The 22,058-nt window shown below is 40.5% G+C and overlaps 1 protein-coding gene across 2 annotated transcripts in view; it reads right to left on the reverse strand.

The window, feature by feature from the left end:
- Positions 1–22,058, reverse strand: part of SLC7A2 (solute carrier family 7 member 2) — a 56,395-nt gene that overhangs the window by 13,354 nt on the left and 20,983 nt on the right. For both annotated transcript variants that reach the window (XM_003797647.3, XM_023517775.1), the window contains exons 2-5: positions 5,355–5,745; positions 4,570–4,725; positions 1,749–1,914; positions 166–299 (exon numbers count right to left, since the gene is read on the reverse strand). In XM_003797647.3, coding sequence (XP_003797695.1) covers positions 166–299; positions 1,749–1,914; positions 4,570–4,725; positions 5,355–5,730 — 832 coding nt within the window. In that variant the 5' untranslated portion in view covers positions 5,731–5,745. The remainder of the gene's footprint in view (positions 1–165; positions 300–1,748; positions 1,915–4,569; positions 4,726–5,354; positions 5,746–22,058) is intronic.

Genomic DNA, 22,058 nt, shown 5'->3' on the forward strand with positions numbered 1-22,058 from the left:
TTTTTTTTTTTTTGTCATATACAGTAGGTGTTACAGCTGGAGCAACAAGTGCCCTTCTCAGCCCAAATCCCTCTCTTTCGTGGACCCTCTGGCCGTTACACATTGGTACTCATGTCGTACAAGGAACACCTTCCCTTCTAAGAAGAGCCAGGAAGCCATTCTTACCAGTTGTTGCGATGCAGTCAAATCCCACAAAGGCATAAAAGCAAGTTGCAGCACCAGCCAAAGTTCCTGCAAAGCCATAAGGCATAAAGCCACCAGCCCCAAAGATACTTGTTCCATTTTCAGAAGGCAGCTCTCTAAGGAAGAGAACAGACACATCGGAAAGTCATTTTCAGAGAAAACTGCTCCTTCTGGTGGTTCATCTCTCACTATGTCCTTGGAAGGCTGTTGTATCTGTCAGGCCTCTAAAGCTGATGCATTATATAAAACCACGTCTCACCCCGTCCTAGAGAATGTGGCATCCCCTAACAATGACCTCTCGTGTCAGTGGCACCTGACTGGAGTCTGATGGCTGGCATGTGCAGACAGCCCAGGTCACGCTGGCTGGAACCCACAGCCACACAGGATTCTACAGACAGACTCCACATATGCGTGATGCTCTGAGATAAAGATGAGAAACTTCCTCTCCCGGACACTTTTTCCTTTGAGAATCTATTCAGCAACTTATGAAGCAGGGAGTAAGGACAATTACACACCTTTAAAATGCATTTCAAAGAGACTTGAAAACCTGAAACAAAATTCCCCATGCTCGATTTAACAATACTTAAGTTAAATATTTTATTATAAATTATAAGAAATCAGAGGATACTAATTTTTTCCCTCATCAGAATGCTAATAAACAATATATGAGGTCAGACAATTAAGTTTCCAAACTCATCCTAGAAAAAGTCTACATACCTCATTACTGAATACCACCATGGTCACCTTCGAAGGACTCCCCTTGTCCATCTGGGGACACAGTGATATTCAGCAAGGAGGTATGTAGCACTTTTTCTAGGACAAGTTCTCAAACTTAATTGTCCAAGCTTGTGTATGTACCTCACTCCATGTAATAGATAATTTTGTAATCTTATGTTTCCTTGTGCAACTAATAACATCCTCTAAAAGACAAGCTCTGAAAATCACTTGCAGGCTGAAAGAATACAATGAAACTGAATGGTGGTCCCAAGAAAAGATGCATGCAAAATACTTAAAAATAGTTATTGTTATTTAATAGTGACAGATCGGGGGGTAAAAGATCAAGTTCTTCCAGTGGTTAGACTCTTCCTCTGGTCTTCCTTTGAACAGGGACCAGAGCTTGAGACTGGGAATTAACAAACAGCAGCACTGTCGCGACAATGAACATACCTATAACTTTACGTTTGGAGGGATTGGGGAGAAGGGTATTAGGACAGAACAGCCCATAAGGAAAAAAATCTTGAAAGCAAAAAGTTTAAGAAACTTCGTTCTAGAGCAGCGGTTCTCAACCTGTGGGTCGCGACCCCTTTGTAACAATGAAAATATATCCTGCATATCAGATCTTTACATTACGATTCATAACAGAGGCAAATTATAGTTATGAAGTAGCAACGAAAATAATTTTATGGTTGGGGGTCACCACAACATGAGGAACTGTATTAAAGGATCAAGGCATTAGGAGGCATTAGGAAGGTTGAGAACCATTGCCCTAGAGGAAAATTTTCACATATATGTTTTAAAAAATGTAACACCCCCCCAAAAGGAGGGGAACCCCCCCAATATTTTACCTGGCACTTGCTGATATATTTTTGAGAAACTCTTCACTAATCTTCCAGTTTGCCACATTTCCTTTCACAAACCCGGCAACCATAACAAAGAGAAGGACCAGGATGTTAATAGCAGTGAAGACTTTATTCACCCAAGCAGATTCTTTTACTCCAAAAGATAAAAGACCTGTTGAGAAAGAAGAGGAGGATATTTTTAATTTTTAACCTAAGGTAATGCAGCAAGGAGAGGGCTTCAGGATATCATTTCATCAGCATTCTTTATTTAACTCCCATCCATCCATTTCTACAGCTAGTTCTTACTCCTTGGTCGCCTAATTGCGAAAAAAATGTCTTCTGAACACAATCAATTTGAATTCATAAGGCTGATCGTGCTTACAGTCAGAAGATGCTCACACTTTATAAGAAACTCATAAATCTAGTAACTTTGGCCATTACTACCAGTGACAGGCACGTGTAAAGTAACAATTTTAATGAAATGCTATTCTAAAAAGCCACATTTTTAAGGCTGTGAACTTTTTTAAGTAAAACCTCAAAACATAAGTCTGCCATTTATTTACTGAGTATATTAAAAAATAATTCTCTAGTTGTGCCAAAAGGTACTTTGTTAAATCTATTCTCATTTTAATAGCTTCCTTTTACATTCTGACTGTAAAAGTAATCAGTTTCCTATTTAAGTAATTTGAAGATTCAGAAAAAAATGAGAAGATAAAGATCAACTATAGTTTCTCCTCCAGAGTTTTACATACAACACACATACACGCACACTTTCATGCCAGCAAATATATATCCTTATTATTATTGTTATTATTTTTTGCAGTTTTTGGCGGGGGCTGGGCTTGAACCCACTACCTCTGGCATATGGGGCCTGTGCCCTACTCCTTTGAGCCACAGGCGCTGCCCTATATATCCTTATTTTTAACACCTGTATAATCTTTACTATATTGAGGTACCATATTTTAATCCCTTATTTATAGAGAATTAGATCACTCTTAGCTTTTCACAATTATAAACAGCACTGACATAATCATCCTTTTATAAATATATTTTTATACTTTCTTATTATTTCTTTACAATAATTTTCTGCACTGTAAGCCTGTATCAAAGGGCATGTGTTTCTGTATAAGGAATTTGGTTCAGATTGTCAAAATATTCTCCAGAAAATTTGGCCCCAATTTAAATTGCCCATTTTTTTCTATTAGGATATTCTGTTCATATTCAGAAGATTTATTTGCATTAATATATAAATGTTAAAAGCTCTCTGTCATGTATGGGATATACTTTTCCCAGTTTATCGTTGGCTTTTAACATGGATTATACATATGTAGGTAAGTTATTACAATCACTTATACATTTTTCATAATTTTTATCTTTAAAAGGATTTCCCTATACCTATAAAAGCATTTAATTAATAATTAACTTGTCAATGAGATTTTTTAAATTATGTAATTTTTAGGGAGAAAAACAGAGATCACGTTGGCCAGAAAAACAAGAGGCGGACCGTCCAGGGTAAAGCAAGCGGGCAGTAGGAGCAGACATGAATTTTACTCTTGGTATGTGCAATCCTTGGTGGGTTTTTTTTTTTTTTTTTTTTTGAGACAGAGCCTCAAGCTATCCCCCTGGGCAGAGTGCCGTGGCATTACAGCTCACAGCAACCTCCCACTCCTGGGCTCAAGCGAGTCTCCTGCCTCCGCCTCCCAAGTAGCTGGGACCACAGGCGCCCGCCACAACACCCGGCTATTTTTTTGGTTGCAGCCGTCATTGTTGTTTGGCGGGTCCGGGCTGGGGATTCGAACCCGCCACCTTAGGTGTACGTGGCTGGCGCTTTAGCCCGTTGAGCTATAGGCGCCGAGCCATCCTTGGTGGGTTTAAGCAGAACTACAGGTTAAGAACGACAATCAAAAGAGAAAATGTTCAAAAAATTTATTTTAAACAAACATAAAGAGACAGCAGGAGTTAGCTTTGCCTCTAAAATAAAACTGGCTCCATCTGAGTGCTAATTATGTATCAAACAAGGCTGTACAGGCTGCACACCAACTATCTCACCCTGGGGATGAGCAGATGGAGTAATGGAAAGATGGAATAAATTGTTGGCATGACAGGATCAAAAGCCTGGTTGTTCTGACATGAATTCTAGTGCCTTTCTTTAATGCTTCAGCCAATACTGATGAAAACTGAAAAATCCTGGGACCAGGTATGTTTGTCTACGTAACATCGCCATTAAAAAATGATGGCTGATTTGAATGTGCTTCCTTTTCACTCAGAAGCCTACATTATATAGATGAAGGCATGAGACAAAAAGTTTTTCTGGAAACAGTCACCTACAAACAACTTTAGGTATATCCAACAAGATGATCAATGCCAAGAAATTACAGCCTTCCTTACTGAAATGTCACTGCCATTCCTGCAAATCTGCAATTATTATGATACAATACATGTCCTCACCCTGTTTTTAGAGCATGGCAGGTACTATGTACTCAGGAGTACTATTTCTTTCTTTTTTTAACAATTTTTGGCCAGGGCTGGGTTTGAACCCGCCACCTCCAGCATATGGGGCCAGTGCCCTACTCCTTTGAGCTACAGGCACTGCCCAGGAATACTATGTCTATCCTCCCACCCAAGGTAGACATGTTTTTGAAACACAACCTAGCACATACGATGAAATTATGATCCCAGCCAGTGACAAACTCTACAGATATCCAACATTCACCTAACAGGTATAAATAAGAGACCTAGTCTTCAGGCCCCAGATTCAGAAGTAACCTATTTTCCTGGGACAATTACTTTGGCTTATCAGGAGGAGAAGTATAATTGGTTTTCTTACCTGCTAGAAGTAATATAAGGCACACCGCAAAAAAGTCTGGATACTCTGCAAGGCCAGTATAATTCATTTTGAAATATGTCTTCAAAAACTGACCAATCTGCTTGCTGAGAAGTTCATCAAAGGTGCCACTCCAAGCTCTTGCGACACTTGATGTGCCTTCCCAAAACACAGAACATGCAGAGAATACAAGGTCACGGGAAGCAAATTATCACAACATCATTTGCTACTCTAGTCCAGGATAAGCAGGAGTTCACAGATTGAAAATTTTAATCATATACAAAATGATCTTGATAATTTATGGGACTATCTTGATAATTATGTGGAATCAAATAACTTTATTTTCAGTAAAGAATTATCATTTTTTAAAATAAAAAACCAGGGCTGAGGCTCGGCGCCTATAGCTCAACCGGCTAAGGCGCCAGCCACGTACACCTAAGGTGGCGGGTTCGAATCCCCAGCCCAGACCCGCCAAACAACAATGACAGCTGCAACCAAAAAATAGCCGGGCGTTGTGGCGGGCGCCTGTGGTCCTAGCTACTTGGGAGGCGGAGGCAGGAGACTCGCTTGAGCCCAGGAGTTGGAGGTTGCTGTGAGCTGTAATGCCACGGCACTCTGCCCAGGGGGACAGCTTGAGGCTCTGTCTCCAAAAAAAAAAAAAAAACCAGGGCTGAGACACAAACTGGTCCGCTCAAGATCGTCTAACAGCTAACCAATGCAGACCTACAACTGAACATGAAGGTATTTCCACCATTCCATACAATTTAGATTTATTTTCAAAAACATACCTATCACGTAAGACAAAATGAGATTCCAGCCCGTGATGAAGGCCCACAGCTCTCCGACAGTAACGTATGTGTACAAATAGGCAGACCCAGTCTTGGGGACTCGGGCCCCAAACTCAGCATAGCAAAGGCCTGCCATCACGGAAGCCAGGGCAGCAATGAGGAAAGACACCACGATGCTGGGGCCGGAATCTGCTTTGGCGACTTCCCCAGCAAGGACATAAACCCCGGCACCCAGAGTGCTTCCAACCCCCAGGGCAATGAGGTCCATGGTGGACAAGCAGCGGCATAATTTAGTATCTTCCAGACTGTCCAGAGTGACGACTTTTCTGCGGATCAGACATCGGGCAAAAGTCATGGCGGCTCTGCAGGGAATCATTCTGCCAAGGGCGACCTGAGCGAGAGAAGGGAGGAGGTTAGAAGCTGATGTGGAATCATCACCCCTCCATGTGGGGACACAGCTTCCAGGCACAAATAGCCGCTAGTTTTTTTTTTTTCCTGTCCACTTGTTAAAACACGTGGAGGCGTGATCCAGAACAGACGGAGGAGGGTTTCATAAGCCAAAGCTGCAATTCTCCTGCTTTTTACTTACATATTCCTCTTTGAAAAGGAGCTGCAGCAAACGGCTTATGTGACAAGCGAAAGAACTGCAAGCAACCTGGGTGATCAAAAGGATTTGCCATTTTTGTTCACTTTTCCCAATTTTTTAAAGACCTGTTGATAGGGACACATTCCAAGAGACGGCTTAGTCCTCGCTATAGGAGGAGAGTGAGCTGCCTCATCGTTTAGGTTCTTCTTTTCCTTCATCATTCATTCAGCTCAGACCTTTCTAAATGCCAGGGATTCCTCTAGGAATATGTGTAAAATGAAGTTCAAAGACGTGATCTCTGGCTTTCTGGAACTTACAGTCTGGCTGGAAAGCTGGTAAAAACATGATTATGCATGCTACAGCTTTATCAAGAGTGAGTGAGATTCTCGGCTTTCATTTAAAAAAAATTAATGTGAAGCAGATGTGAACATTTTTAGAATTTTAAAATATCATTCCCCAAAATGTGCTCAGGTTGAAAACTGCTATACAACCACCACTCTTCCAAAATGAGTTTGTACTAAAATACAAATGCTTATTATATTTAGCTGAGATTTATAAATAAATAAATAAACCCACTGTCCATGCCAAGTATTATCATATGTTCTGTTATTAATGGAATCAGTAAAGTAGATAAAAAGTCCCACTCCCCACAGATCCAAACAATCTAATACTAAAAAGGAAATCAGGTTATAAAACAAGATACAGGTTTCAGTAAGAAAAATTATATATATTATTGTAAAAAAGTTTAAAGCTAAATATACTGAACTATTAACAGTAATTATATTTTGGGGAATGAATTTCTACTTCTGTGTATTTAATATAATACATAAGCTAATGCTTATTTCTCCTTTAGATTCATATATGAATATGTTCAACTTATGTAAAAAGAAATAGACAAATTATCTACATGGCCTTGGCTACAGAAATATATAACTCAGCAAACTAGCAAGTAACTGAGGAATGTTATTTATACATCAATGTAAATACAAGTTTTCACATTATGTGACACATTACATGACAGAGGGACAAAGCATGGTTTGTTGAAAAATTAGCCAATACCAAATGGCATCTCCCATTTTGCCAATCTTCAGGCATCCAAAACCAAACCTATCGAATTGATACTTCCATAAACCAAATGTGTATCAGTTTCTACCAGGACCTAACCTGAAAACAGCTATTTTTCATACAATAAACCTCGAAGATAAGGCAGATAAGTGCTCTGTTTAAAAAGAATCAATATGTACCCTTGTAAGATGCACCGTAGATGTGGTCCCACCAATTACGCTCCCTCCACTCATCCTCTCCCCTCCCCTCTCCTCCCTTTCTCTTTTCCCCATATTCTTGGGCTATAATTGGGTTACAGCTTTCCTATGAAAGCTATAAATTAGTTTCATAGTAGGGCTGAGTACATTGGATACTTTTTCTTCCATTCTGGAGATACTTTGCTAAGAAGAATATGTTCCAGCTCCATCCATGTAAACATGAAAAGAGGTAAAGTCTCCATCTTTCTTTAAGGCTACATAATATTCTGTGGTGTACACTTATGGTGCATCTTACGAGGGTACATGTGAAACTTACTAAATGTAGAATATAAATGTCTTAACACAATAACTATGAAAATGCCATGAAGGCTATGTTAACCAGTTTGATGAAAATATTTCTAATTGTGTGTAAAATCAGCACATTGTACCCCATGACTGCATTACTGTACACAGCTATGATTTAATAAAAAAAAAATTACAAAAGAAAAAAAGAAAAAGAACAACAACAATAACAACAAAAAGACAGAACTGGCCAGTGCAGTGGCTATGGAAGAAAATACAGTTCATGAGTGAGCATCATTCATTTTTTTAATTTAATTTTTTATTAAAGCATAACTGTGTACATTTATGGGATACAATGTGATGATTTGATATACAGTGTGGAAGAGCATCACAAATTTTAAAGAGATTGGGGTCACAGTTTTACTGAATTGATTTTATGTATTTGGTGGATATTGGTGAAGTCTGAGAAAATACCACATTTCTGTAAATAAATAATTCACCTGGAAAAAAATAAAAAGAATCAATAAGAAGCAGAAGTCACATAAAGGCCAATGGAGGGGGCAGCGTGGTGGGAGAGAGTATTTCCTCAATGCTGAACTTTTGTAATATTTAAGTGTTTTAATACAAACAGAGATGCACAAAGGTCAAATGAGGGACAATGGCCAACTGAAAAGTGCTCAGAAACGAAGACCCGCTGAGTGTCACCAGTGAGTTGAGATCCCCTGAGAATGGAGGGCGTCATATACGACTTTAGGAGCATAAGTGATAGACAAAATGAGGTATACCTGTCTGTCATTTAACTCATGATGGGAGTACTTGATTAACCTCAACTTTGACAAGTAAAAGACAACGTCTACAACTAACACATATTGAAAGAGATCTAGAAGGAAGCTAAGAAAATGAAGAAGAGATGGAGGGTGATAGGTTTGTGGGTGAGCTTTTATTATTATTATTTTTTTAAATCCTTTTTCCTGGTGTTACGGTCACAGTGCTGCTTCTGAAACTTCTAAAGAAAAAAATAACACAAGGCAACCACTAACACGTCTTCTTTGAAAATGTTAAAATAGTTAAAACTGTTTATTAGTAAGTACTCAAAATGAGTATATGCTAGCTGACAGTTTTCAACTGTAATCCCACGAGGCAGGACAGCTTATCCACATGTACAGACGTAACTGAGTAAGATCTAATTTCTGCTACTTCTTTCCTATTGAGGATGGGAAGTAGTTTATGTCCAGTTGGTTTTTCTATGCTAGGGAGAAAAGACAAAGATACCATTTGTCAAGCATTCATTTGCTTTTGAGTAATAGAAAAGCAGACGTCAGAAACTTCTCAGAACTGACAGGTTACTCAACGGCCTCCGCAAACAATCTCAGCTACGCACAGCCGGGTAAAATACTGATTGCAAAAGCCGTGACAAAGCTGCTGTTGTGGCACATATAATGGGATGAGAGAGAAGAATATACAGACACACCGGGCCAATTCAGTGAGTCAGTACTAAACAAACATTGAATGGGCCCTGCCAGCAGGTGTAACGTACGGTAGGTAAAGAAAAAAGAAAAAAGATAATCTCTAAAGTATGTTTAGAGATTAAACATATGTAAAGTGTGTTTTTGTGGAAACACTCTGATAGATGAACAGAGTGTGGCTACAGGGCACCAGTAGAGAATATTTGTGTTTAATGTTGGTGACTTAATCTGACATTTATATATTTTTTCAGTTACGTGACTTTCCCTTTAAAATTTTTTTAAAAGATTAAGTACTTTGGGTGAAACGGGTATGACAATCCTACTGTCATTTTTACAAGGCATTTTTGCTTTAAAAAAAAAAATCCCTCACAGGATTTCCAGCAAACACATATGCAGAGATCACATTAAGGGATTGATTCTATTGATCTGGAGGGCACGGCCTTCATTTTTCCAGGAACAGACCCTGGGTCTGTATCATCACACTCACCATCAGCCATTGGTATTATGACCAGGATTTGTATTTAATATGAAATCTACATACATGTAAGTAAAGGACAACGGTCCAGACTTTTGACCTGAGCCTTATGCAAAACTCATACCCAAGTCCTCGGCCTTAAAAATCGAAAAGCTCTTGCCAGCATCTCTAGGAGGTCACAAAAGGATTCTGGGGATACCAAAAATAGATAAGTGTCTTTTTCAATAAACAATGATTTTATCAATTGCTAAGACAGTGTCCTCTCTCTCGAGGAAGAAAAATATGCACGTATTAGCTTAGATCTGAAAATATAATTAGCCCAGGGAATGCTGGAGGGGATTAACAATAGCTTCTGCCACAGAAAAATTCTCTGATTTTAAGGAGCCTAAGGATACATACGGGTCTTTATCACCCTCACCCCTTAAGTATAACAGTTTATAGGCCACTTATTCCTTGATGGGCCCTATTAATTCTTGCCCCCAAACTAAATTCCTTCCTTGTCAAATGCCCTCCTTCTAAAACTCCTGTCCAGTCATCAGTGTGACAGCACTGAATTTTTAGGTTTAGGAAATCCCTCGCCCTGATGATATGACAACACCCAAGAGCAGACTTCCTTTCAATTACCCAGAAAAATCTTTCAATCTGCTAATCACAGTCAGAAGTCTGTTCTAGATTTTCACGTTAGCTCAAAAGTTTGAAGTGGCATTTAGTCACATAGAAATAAATCCTTTTCTCCCTTAAGTGAAGGCTGAAATTTCAAACTTAATCCCCTGTATCAGTGTCACAGGCCTTGACAATAAATCTTATGCGAGAAACTAGTGGTGGCAAGCCAGTGGGACAGGCATCCCGGCAAACCACCAACAAATTAGTTTGTCCAAATTATAATCAAGTTTTTTCCTTTCTCATTCCACTTGCTAGTTTCATGATGAGACATCTATCTGCCCTTTCTGCTTTTGAACTGATGGGGGGAAAAAAGTAATTAAACCCTATAAAACAAAGATCTTTGCCCCATTGAGTTTTTTTCCCTAGACTTTGATTTTGCAATCTCCAAACTCAATTATATTTCTACCACTTTAAGGCTCCTATCCAAATTATGGAGGAAAGCACATCTACAGTTGTCTCATTCCAATAGATGCAGAACAATAAAAGCACAATTAAGTGTCCAACTTGGGAAGAGGGGAAGAAGAAAAAGTGCAAACGAAGAAAGCAAAGCCCTCGGCACCCTGGTAACCAGAGTCTCTGCCCAGTCAGCGCTGCCTTCCCAGTCAGAGCTTAGAGGCAGGCTCGGGCACCAGCAGACGCCTGTACCCACGAGGTCTCCAGCAAACTTTGGCCAACAGAGCGCTCCAAATGCCAGCGGGTACGATATGTTCCCTTTCTCCAAGCTGCTAGGGCTGGTCACTTTCTCTAAGTACAAACACCAGATACCCTTTCCAAAGTTACTTCACCTTACTGGGCATCCCTGTCACTGCCACCTGCCCTCCCCACAGCCCTGTCTTCCCACCCCCCTTGTCCCAGGTAAGTAGACCTGGGACAGACACCTGACTTGGGGTTAAATATTCAAAGGCCCAGTAGGCTCAATTAGATATTCCTGAAACTCCCAGTAACACAATGACTGAATTAGTCATGAGATCTGGTGCTCAGGCTGAAGTCACACAGACTGGAGGCCAGTCTGACGCGGTGCAGAAACAGAGAGACTGGTGGCAGAAGCCAGACCCCAGCCGGTTAGAGGAGGGCACAGGGACCAAAGACTCTGCTGCCCCAGCAGGGGACGTAGGGCAGGGTACCGGCCAACTTTCCTCTTTCCCCAGGCCCTGCCTGCTTCCCATGTGGAGTGTGAGATCCCCCTGCCTTATCTCCACAAACCTCCTACGGCCTCAGCTATCTGGCGTTATTTCCATTCCTTGAAACCAGACGCTCCTGATAAAGGTCAAGCCCATACTGCGGGGAGGAGGGCTGCTCCAGCCGGCTGTCCTCTCACTTTCAACTTTCCCAAACCCACCTTCCACCCTTTCTGCTACATTTCTCCATCATTCCTCTTCTTTCCAAAAGCAGGTTTCCTGGTGGAATAACTTCATTTTCTATTATTTTTTCTTTAGAAATCTGTTTATTGTTCCAATGAGGTCCTTAAAGAGTTTAGTGTGCATTAGGCCTGCCTTTTACCCTCAGCTGTATATACCCCCTACTTGATCGGAGGCAGAGGAAATCTTTTCTTCTTAGAAATACACACAACTTAGATTCTTGGTAACACCATTTCTCCAAATGCCCACTACTGAAATGAGGAACATCTGATACCTTCTCAAGGTCCTGGGAGTAACAAACAAGCGTTTTATAGTATTTCCTAAAGCTGTTTAAAGCATTTTCTTTCACCAGTGAATTACAGCAGTGAGTGAGTAGTACAGCGGCCATTCACATAAAGGAGGTTTGGAAGATACAGCAGGAATGACTGGGAACATTCTATCCTCCTGGAGAAGGTTTTTTGAATCAGAAGAGAAGTTTCCAAATACCTGTGCTTTATGATTCTAATGTTAGTGGGTTATTTTTTGTTAAAAAGTGTAAAATTGGCTCGGTGCCTGTGGCTCAAGCGGCTAAGGCGACAGCCACATACACCTAAGGTGGCGGGTTCGAATCCAGCCCGGCTGCCAAACAACAATGACGGCTGCAACCAAAAAATAGCCAGGCGTTGTGGCAGGCGCCTGTGGTTCCAGCTACTTGGGAGGCTGAGGCAAGAGACTTGCTTGAGCCCAGGAGTTGGAGGTTGCTGTGAACTGTGATGCCATAGCACTCTACCCAGGGGGACAGCTTGAGGCTCTGTCTCAAAAAATAAAAAAAGTGTAAAATTAAAATTCTTACAAGGACTTCCACTATTTTTTTTAGCTCAACCAATACTTCCTAGGCACTAAAGCCATGACCGAAGCTGCCATCACTTCTCCTCTCATGCCACTCGCAGTTGTTTGGGCGATGGGCACTGGAATAACAACAGAGAACAAACGTTTGTACAGAAAGGAAGTGGGGGGTACGCACAGCAGGGGCCCAACTGGCTCTGATTGGGGTTCAATCGAGAAACCCTACTAGAGAAAGGGATGTTTAATCCGAGAAATACAGGACGAGCTGGATTTAGGCATCAGTGCAGAGGCAAGGAGAGTGAAGGACAGGTGGGGATTATAAGTGCCCTGAGCACAGGGAACAGCAAGTGAAAAGACTGGAAAGTAATTCGATACACACAGTGTTTAGGAATGGGGACAGGCTAGAGATAACCAGGGAGTTTCCTGGGCAGTATGAGATGCTTGAACTTCACCCCCAGGGCAGTGGGGAATCACTGAGGACTTCAAGTCAGATAGAGAATTTGATAACTCTCATTCTGATTGTATTATAGGGACGATAAGATAAACAGGTTATGTGGAATAATTCAGGCATGAGGAACTGTGACCTGCTTCTAGGGTTGGGAGAAACAGACAGACTACAGAGCTGGGCTTCTCCAGCCTAAGAGTCAAGGAGGACGCCCAGGTGGGACAGGGAAGATGGGTTTTTAAGCTGACTGGTAGAGCTCTTATTCTACTCGAAAGCCACAAGTCTCACTTTCCATCACGTAGTTTATAGATAACAATAAAAAGGGATGAACAAGTTATGTCAGACTGACTCCAGCATAACCTTGTGCAAGGAGGGTTCTGTTTTGTCTTTTTATCATTTAAAATTGGCACTCCTTTTCTAAAAATGAAAAAAAGAAACACATGGTAACTTTAAACAGATGACTAGAATATAGTTACAATTTCAATGTCAAGCTCTTTGAACATCTGAAAACTAAACAGAATAATATTCGGTACGAGTTTTTTGTGGAACGAGGTATTTTAAAATGAGTGGGTTTTCTAGATTACTGATGTTTACCTCTTAAATCTTTGGCATACTGCTGATCAAATCTTAACACAACTCCGTGACCTTCCTCTAAATGCTGCTGAGTTTTATGGTAGCTCTTTGGTGTGGTAATCGATGTCCCAACTGCTTATCTTCACAAGAGGGTGGTGACTCATTCAATATGACTTTTCAAAGAAACTGTTTGAAAGAACAAACCACTCAATATTGCTTTTTCTTTTTTTGAGACAGAGTCTTACTTTGTCACCCTCAATAGAGTGCTATGGCATCACAGCTCACAGCAACCTCCAACTCTTGGGCTTAAGCAATTCTCTTGCCTCAGTCTCCCAAGTGGCAGGGACTACAGGCGTCTGCCACATCACCCGGCTATTTTTTTGTTGTTGTTGTTGCAATTCTCATCACTGTTTTAGCTGGCTGGGGCCGGGTTCAAACCCACCACCCTCGGTCTATGGGGCTGGTGCCCTACCCACTGAGCCACAGGCGCTGCCCCTCAATGTTACCTTAATTCCACTTTTAATCCACTGTCCACACACATTAGAGCCAACTCAAGGATGCCAGGGAGATCCAGAAGTCCCTGTTGCCTATTTGAACAGCCTGTGCTCAGGAAGCAAGCTGGGATAGGAGCTGAATTTCAGATGAAAGATGTGAGAAGTTCGCACATGGCTGAAGAGGAGAAGCAGAGCAGAACAGAAGAAAGCACTTTTTGTCTGAAGTCAAAGAACTGAGAAATAGTTTAGAATGCTCTGATTTCCTCCGATCATTCTCCTTCCAAACGGAGCTGAAGTGCTCCTTTCAATCCGCCACCCTGCCCCCACTCCGGAAAAAAAAATCTACCTAATTTAATTAATTGTTAGAATTTAACCACTTTTGTTTCAATGCTAGGCAAAATTCCTTCTGTCAAACTGTGGCAGAAAAAGAATTTAACAAGATTCACATTTGTTTTTAGTTCAAGTAACTTAGATGGATACTGAGTTATGGTCTATGGTTTTGCCGCATTTCTTGAAAAACAGTCACTTTTGAAATTATATTTTTGGTTTTGAAAAGCATGTTCTGATTTGGTTCTTCTTAAAATACAGAAACAATGTATGACCAGAGATTTTATCATAAGCCTCTTGGCAGATTGTTGAAACACTGCCATTGCCTGAGAGAGGTCTGCAAGTTCATATGGGTTTCAGAAAAATCTGAATAAAACATTCCTATTGTGTGCTTGAGAAAGAGATTAAAAGGGTGCCCGTTCTTTATCACTAGGCTTCAAAGCCACTAAAATTTCTATCTAGAACATGCAAACCAAGAACAATTTTAAAAATTAAAACCACTTGAAACAATGAGATCTTTGAAACTGAAAACTGACATTCTTATCACATTTCTATTTTGCATATTCATATGCCATATAATTTCTCCAGTTAAGTTCTCACCAGACTCTGTCTTAATTTTTATAATGTAATTTGCATGGACTGAATTCAACCTATCAATTGTTTGACAAACTGTCAGTGTCTCTAAAAGGTCAAACCTTCGAAATTTCAAAAAGGAAATAGTCTAAATGCAGTTTCTAAACAAAATTTCAAGAAGGAAGAGGATACAGGAAGACGGAGAAAAGCCAAGCAAACTTGCCAACACCATAGAGTTGGACATTTTTTGTGAGTCAAGGAAGGCCAGGGTACACTGGGTGCCCAGGAGGGGGCGCCCTGTTCAGCCTGGGACTAGGTTGGAGCAGGTTGGAGGGAGGAGGAGAGGCTTCCTAGCAGAAGCCATGACTGATCTGTTCTTCATCCACTTTTCTACTCCTGAATTCATTTTTTTAAAAAGGCTCAATCCAGCTAGCTAGTCCTTAGAGCAAAGAATATAAATAAGAAAAGCAGCTCAGCATTTTTCTAAAATTCATTATCTGCGATCTTTGACATTAATTTTGAAATGTGGACAATTTTATATAAGCCACTGCTTAAGAGCAATTAAAAGTTCAAATTTTCCTCTTTGTTACTTTATTTGAAACAATTCCTTTCTTAGAAAGAGATTCCAAATTTGCTAAATATTTTTAGCAACTACAGTTATTTCTCTAATAATATAAATAGTAAAAAAAATCTTTAATCATATTCATTTGTAAAACATTAATCAGAAGCTCCTAGAAAAATTTATTTTGATTTTTTTTTTCTGAGACAGAGTCTCACTATGTTGCCCTGGGTAGAGTGTTAAGGCATCACAGCTCACAGCAACCTCAAACTCTTGGGTTTAAGCGATTTTCTTGCCTCAGCCTCCCAAGTAACTGGGACTACAGGCGTCCACCACAACGTCTGGCTATTTTTTGGCTGGAGTTGTCATTGTTGTTTGGCAGGCCCAGGCTGGATTAGAACCCACCAGTTCTGGTGTATGTGGCTGGCGCCCTAGCCGCTGACTATAGGCACCCAGCCTTTATTTTGATTTTTAATTTTGAATAGCGATAGCTTAAGTTACTATAAAATTTAAAGTACAAATTATCTTGTAATATAAAAACTATCTGTAATCATTGATCAATCATTCTAAAATATTTAAATAATACAGGAAGAGTAGGTTCTACAATGAATACAATTTATAAAAATTCATTGCAAGCCCTGCAATTTAAACAGAGATTTTAAGATAAATACAGGGTGTCCATAAAGTTCAGGTGCAATTAAAAATAGTTGGTTATATATATCAATATACACATATATCTACTACTTATGGAGTTTCTCAAACTTCTTTAAAAAATTCATTTTCAATTTTTTGTTACCTCAGAATAAAACTTAAACTTAGTCTTCTCTCCTCTAAAACCTTTATAATGGCCCTGTATTACAATATAGCAATGGGGGGAGCTATAGATTTCAAATAAGATGGTGGCTCACACCTGGAATCCTAGGACTCTGGGAAGCTGAGGTAGGTGGATTGCTTGAGCTCACAGGTTAGAGACCAGTCAGAGTGAGTGCGAGACCTGGTCTCTTAAAAAAAAAAAAGAAAAAGTAGCCAGGCGTGGCAGGTGCCTGTAGTCCCAGCTACTTGGGAGGCTGAGGCAGAAGACTCACTTGAGCCCAAGAGTTTGAGATTGCGGTAAGCTGTAATGCCACAGCACTCTACTGAGGGCGACAAAGAGAGACTGTCTCAAAAAATAAAGTAAAAAAAGAAGAATGTAAGAAGAAAGATACATAAATTCCCTTCCTCCCAAAGTGCAGGGAGGAATACTAGTTGGATTTTCTTCAAGAGAAGAAACAAATGATTACAAATGAGGTGAGTTCCATAGATGTGTTCTTAAGTCAAATCTGTAGGTAAACTGGAACGGGTACATTTACCTAGTGGCTGGAATAGCATCCATTTGTAAGTGGGAGTCCTATGTTAGTTGGCTATTTGCAACTTGGGGACTGCCTGTACAAAAGAAGGCCCAGAGGGAGGCCTTTTAAATGTTCTTTGGGCAGCTGGCCCAAGCTTCTCTGAATGTGCCCCCGAAGGGACTGAGTGACAAGGCACTTGGGCGGGATTAACACTTTCGCTTATTCCCGGTGCTCTCCGGTTCTCTCCGGCTAGAAACTGCGCATGTGCGGCTGTACACACCGCACGTGTTCAACAGAAGGAACACACGTGTGCACACCATCACTTCCACACAGGATCTACTTAGCTTAACCGAAATGACTGGCAGGTGATCCCAAGAAGGAAGCTTGTCAGAACACATCAGCTAAGGACAAGCGGAGAGGACACACGGACAAGGAAAGGGACCGTAAAAGACGTGAAGTTAAGGACCATGACTGCACCTGCCGCAGAGTGTGAAGGAAAGTGCTTCCAGGCACAGCGGCACGACTGTCTAAACAGTTCTGCAAAGATTATTAGATAAATTCAGTGGATTAACAATCCCCAGAGATATTTGATTTTAAAGCCTTTTTAATGCTCTTAATGTTTCAATATAAAGTATATGTAAATGTATTTTATAACTCTCAACATCACATTTGAAACCCGAGTGGATGTTCCTCATAGGACCCTAGAGGACAGGGCCCCCATCTCACTTTCACTGCAGAATCCCTTTTGTCCCTGACAGGTGACCATCTGCTAGGGGCGAAGACAGTCTTAGGTTTCAAAGCACCCTGTCCTCTCCTGGTGCTGCTCTCACCTGCTAGAAGCCCTTTACTCTAACTCTGCCTTAAGAACAAAAAAAGAAGAACCTCACTCAAATAATTCCAAGGGGCTACCATCCCAAGACTTCTCCTCCCCTCATTTAAATACACTGGTTCAAAATATTAGCGATCACACAAAAACATTATTAACTTAAAATGACACTCCCAACAAGACAAAAGGTTCCAGATGTGGTTTGCTTATAATATGCCTTCCATTCTATAGACTTCTCTAAAAACCACCTCAAACTGCCTGAACAAGGTGTACAAGCTCTGTGGGTCTGCTCCAACTACCTCCTTAGTCCATCTTCTGCTTCCTCCTCCTACCTTTTTAGAGCTACACTGAGCTCCCTTTCAACGTACTGCCTTAGGGATTTCGGCGGTTGTCACTCTTCCTGGAAAGTCACCCCTCCTCCTGTTTGCCTGGACAGTTTCCCAACCACCCACGTCACTCTCCAAACTAAATCAGGTCAACCTGTTACTTGCTGTCATAGCACTCTATATTTATTTTTGTCACTTTTCTTTATAATTATAGTCAACTACCTGGGTAAACACATGCATTACTCCATGTTACTGGCTGAGTTGCATCTCCCCCAAAGACATGCTGAAGTCTTAACATCTGTCACCTTATTTGGAAACAAAGTCTTTGCAGGTGTTATCAAGTTAAGAGGAAGCCATCTAAGTGGGCTCTAATCTGGTATGACTGGTGTCCGTATAAGAAGAGGGAAATGCCATGTGACACACAGAGAGATGCCAGGTGATGACAGAGGCAGAAATCAGAGTGATGCAGCCACAAGCCAAGGGACACCAAGATTGATGGCCACCACCAGAAGCTAGAAAAGGAAAAAAGGGTTCTGCCCTACAGCTTTCAGGGGAGCACAGCCCAGCTGCCAGCTTCTTGATTTTGGACTTCAAGTTTCCAGAACTGTGAGACAATTTATATCTGTTAAAAGCTACCCAGTTTGTGGTAATCTTTTTTTTTTTTATGACAACCCTAGGAAATTAATAAACTGTTTAGATTGTCAGATTCTTACAATCAAGGTCTGTATTTTGTTCATTTGTTGTATCCTTAGCTGTCTTCTCAGTGATTTATAGACAGGAGTACAGGATACATCCGCTCAGGGAATCAGTGAGTGAGCGAATGGTGCATATCTGGACTGTAGCTGACTAAACCCTCAGGTCTTTTGTTCCTTAAAGATATCTATGATGTAGAGCGGTCACCTTGATTTCATTTTGCTTCACTGATTATTTTTAAACCCAAATTCAGCATTTTAAGTTTCATATTATTTGCGATTGTGTTGTAATACAAGTCGATGAATCAATGTATTTAGTACCCTACCTACCTGTGTGACACTGCAAATTTGATAAGCAGGTCTTCTATCTTAATCCAAATAGATGATAAAAAAAAAAACGTTAAACCTGACAGACCCAAGGACAGAGTCCCATGGCATGACACCAAGCATGTCCCTCCAAGTTGATATCGATCATTCCTTAATCAGTACTCAGGGCACATCAGGCGACCAACCAGGAATCCACATCTCTGCAGCCTGCCCAAGGTTAGAATATGTTGTGTGAATTGCTTTGCTGCAATCCAAATGCTTTCCAATTTCATCAGTCTAATAACTGTGTAAAAAGAGAATGTGCCGTTCTTTAGGCATAACTTGTTCTTGGTGAATTCAAGATGGTTTCTGAAGGTCACGTACTTCTTTTCCAACTACATACCACGAATCGCTGGAATTCTGCTAGGGCACAGTGTCCAGCTCCCTGACCTGTGGCTTCCACAATCTACACCGGTCTGTAGTTTCAAAAGAAAGATTTAACTCTCTCCTTTCTTCTGCTGCCCTTCACATTTCAGGGCTCCTTGGAGATTACAGATGGTCATTCCAGTTGCTTATCTACAAAGTCTTTTAATATCATGAGATGTAATTCATCCAGGCCCGAAAGCAGCCATGTTCTCGCTCATCAAAAGCAAAATAGGGATTTAGCAGCTCTGCTTTCTGTCACCTTCACACCTTACCGAGTCCCTCTCTTTTTGTTCACCTTCCTGATTCAGTATTTCACAAAACTTCCATAGAACGTTTCTTTGCTATTTTTTGCAAATTCACGCTGCTGACTTTATTCTTCCATCTTCTAAATCTTAACCCCTCACATGGAATTCCGTGGCAGCCACCACAAATCCTCCTGGTATTTGCTTCACTTGTTACACTCAGAACATTCGTTATCTGATTAGGATTTTGACTGAATTTGTCTTTCCTTCTGTCCAAACAGTGTTACCTCTAAGGGTTATAGCCAATGGAGTTATATTCATATTTTCTCTGAGTGTTTAGGAATCTGCTTTTTAATTTAGGGCATATAGGTTGAGTCCACTAGCTTAGTCATTAGGGAGCAGTGTAAGGAGTAACCAGATTATCCTCTTGCCATCAGAAGACAAACATGACTATTACCAAGAAGTAATATTGTATAAATTTTCTGAACCTCCCCAACTCTCGCAACTCAATCTCCCTATTTCATATATCTTATGTCAACAAAGACTAAGTTTGTTTAGGAATCGTTCAAAGGAAGGTTTCAAACAATCCTGCCTGCTGGAATGTCCTTGTTTGTAAGTAGCAAAACCAAGTTTCATCATCTATGGCCGTAGCACCGAGTTGCCTAATGTGTCCGGGGCGCAAACTCATACACAGCCAATCGCGAATGAGGCCCGCGGAAAGCTACCAGGATGAGAAGGCAAACAGCTCAAGTCAAATTAAAACCCCAGCAAACAGATCCTTCCTGCTTATCACCCAGGAATTGCTGCTTCTACCCTTCATTATGTCTGAGCACTTAGCAACAGGCTCCGTTTTGGGGGATATCTTTCTTTGAATGCAAAGATACTGTGTTAAGAAATAAAAAGAAGATGCAACAAACAGAAATGGTTACAACTGTGAATTCTGGCTGCTTTTCTTGTTTTGTATTCTAGAGCTTTTTTACTATATCTCTTTAAGGTACATAATAGGACATTTAGTGTACCTAGTGAAATGGTTACTACGGTGAAGAAGATCAGTTACCTCCCCTTTGTTAAAAGACTTCTAAACACTTCATTTCTGTTTTCAGGTAGAGAAATACCCATAATAAAAGTCTCTTTTAATGAGGGGATCAAGAGCCTGGTGCATCTAAGACACCCAGAGAATGACATTACTCAACTTAAAAAGTCAACGCAAATTTCTCTGGTGGGCTGAATGGATAATTTTAATAACACAAATATAGAAAATGGGGGAACTGTAGAGAATATGGGAAAAACGTGGGAAAATGGCTCCGTGTTAGGTTACAACTTTATTTAAATAAAGTTTAGGTAGCCTTTGGGCAGGGACTGAGTTGAGATTTACATCATCCTTGACTCTTGCCCTAATCAATATTTTTTGGTAATTTTTCCACTTCCAAACATTAAAGTGCTATCACTATAAACAGCAAGTCAGCACAGGGAAGTGAATCATGTATGCTGGGAAATCGTTTCTGATTACCTACTGTGGCCCTATATTTTTACTCCTGCGACAAATAAGCTAGATAAAAAAGCCAGGATCAGGTGCTCAAGCCACAGCTCTGTACATACACATTTCAGCCAGTTACTTTACTGATTCTTGAGGTGGGAATGAAGGGAAAGAGGTGAGCAAATTGTTTGCTTTGTCCCTTTGCAAAACAATTATTGCCATCCTTCAGGCATCCCTGAGAACTTCAAGACGACCCTCATGCAAAATTAAACATTTTAAAGATTTTCTAACTGAATCACAATAAATATGACTGATTGATTTTCCAGCTAAAATTAGAGGTTACCAGCTTGGATTTTTAAAACTTCCAGTTACATATATTATTACCGAAATACTGCAAGTCAGAAGAACCTGGAAATAGGCTGAACACAGTGGTTCAAGCCTGTACTCCTAGCACTTTGGGAGGCTAAAGTGAGAAGACTGCTTGAAATAAGGAGTTCAAGACCAGCCTGGGCAACACAACAAGAGCCATCTCTAAAAAAAAAAAAAAAATAGAAAAATGAGCCTGGCATGGTGGTACACACCAACAGTCCCAAGTACGTGGGAGGCTGAGGCAGGAGGATTACTTGAGCCCAGAAGTTTGAGGTGGCTGTGACTGAACTCTAGCCAACGTAAAAGACTGAGATACTATCTCAAAAACAAAAAAAAAGCAAAACCAAAAAACACCCCAAAGTGCTTGAAGATAGAGAAGAACAACTAGGCAAATAATAATAACAAAAAAAGCAAAAAATAACTAGGCAAAAACACTAATAATAAATAGAGAAAGAAAAACCAGGGAAATGCTAATAAAAAGAAGGCAGAGGTAGTTATACAAGATATAATAGGCTTTAAAGCTAAAAGCTAATAATTAGGGCCACTGCATAAGAATAGATTCAACTTATTAGAAGGCTATTATCCTAAATTTTATGTATTAATAAAATAGCTTCAAAATCCCTGAAGCAAAACCAGAGAGAATTATAGAGACAAACCGCCAAATGCATGCCCATAATATTTTATTGATGTTAAAAACACACACACAAAGCTTGACGCCTGTAGCTCAGTGAGTAGGGCTCCGGCTACGTATACTGAGGCTGGCGGGTTCGGGTCCATCCTGGGCCAGCTAAACAACGACAACTGCAACCAAAAAAAAAAAAAAA

The sequence above is a fragment of the Otolemur garnettii genome, unplaced genomic scaffold (assembly GCF_000181295.1).
Source record: "Otolemur garnettii isolate 467f Iridium unplaced genomic scaffold, OtoGar3 scaffold00121, whole genome shotgun sequence".
In the NCBI taxonomy this organism is placed as follows: Eukaryota; Metazoa; Chordata; class Mammalia; order Primates; family Galagidae; genus Otolemur; species Otolemur garnettii.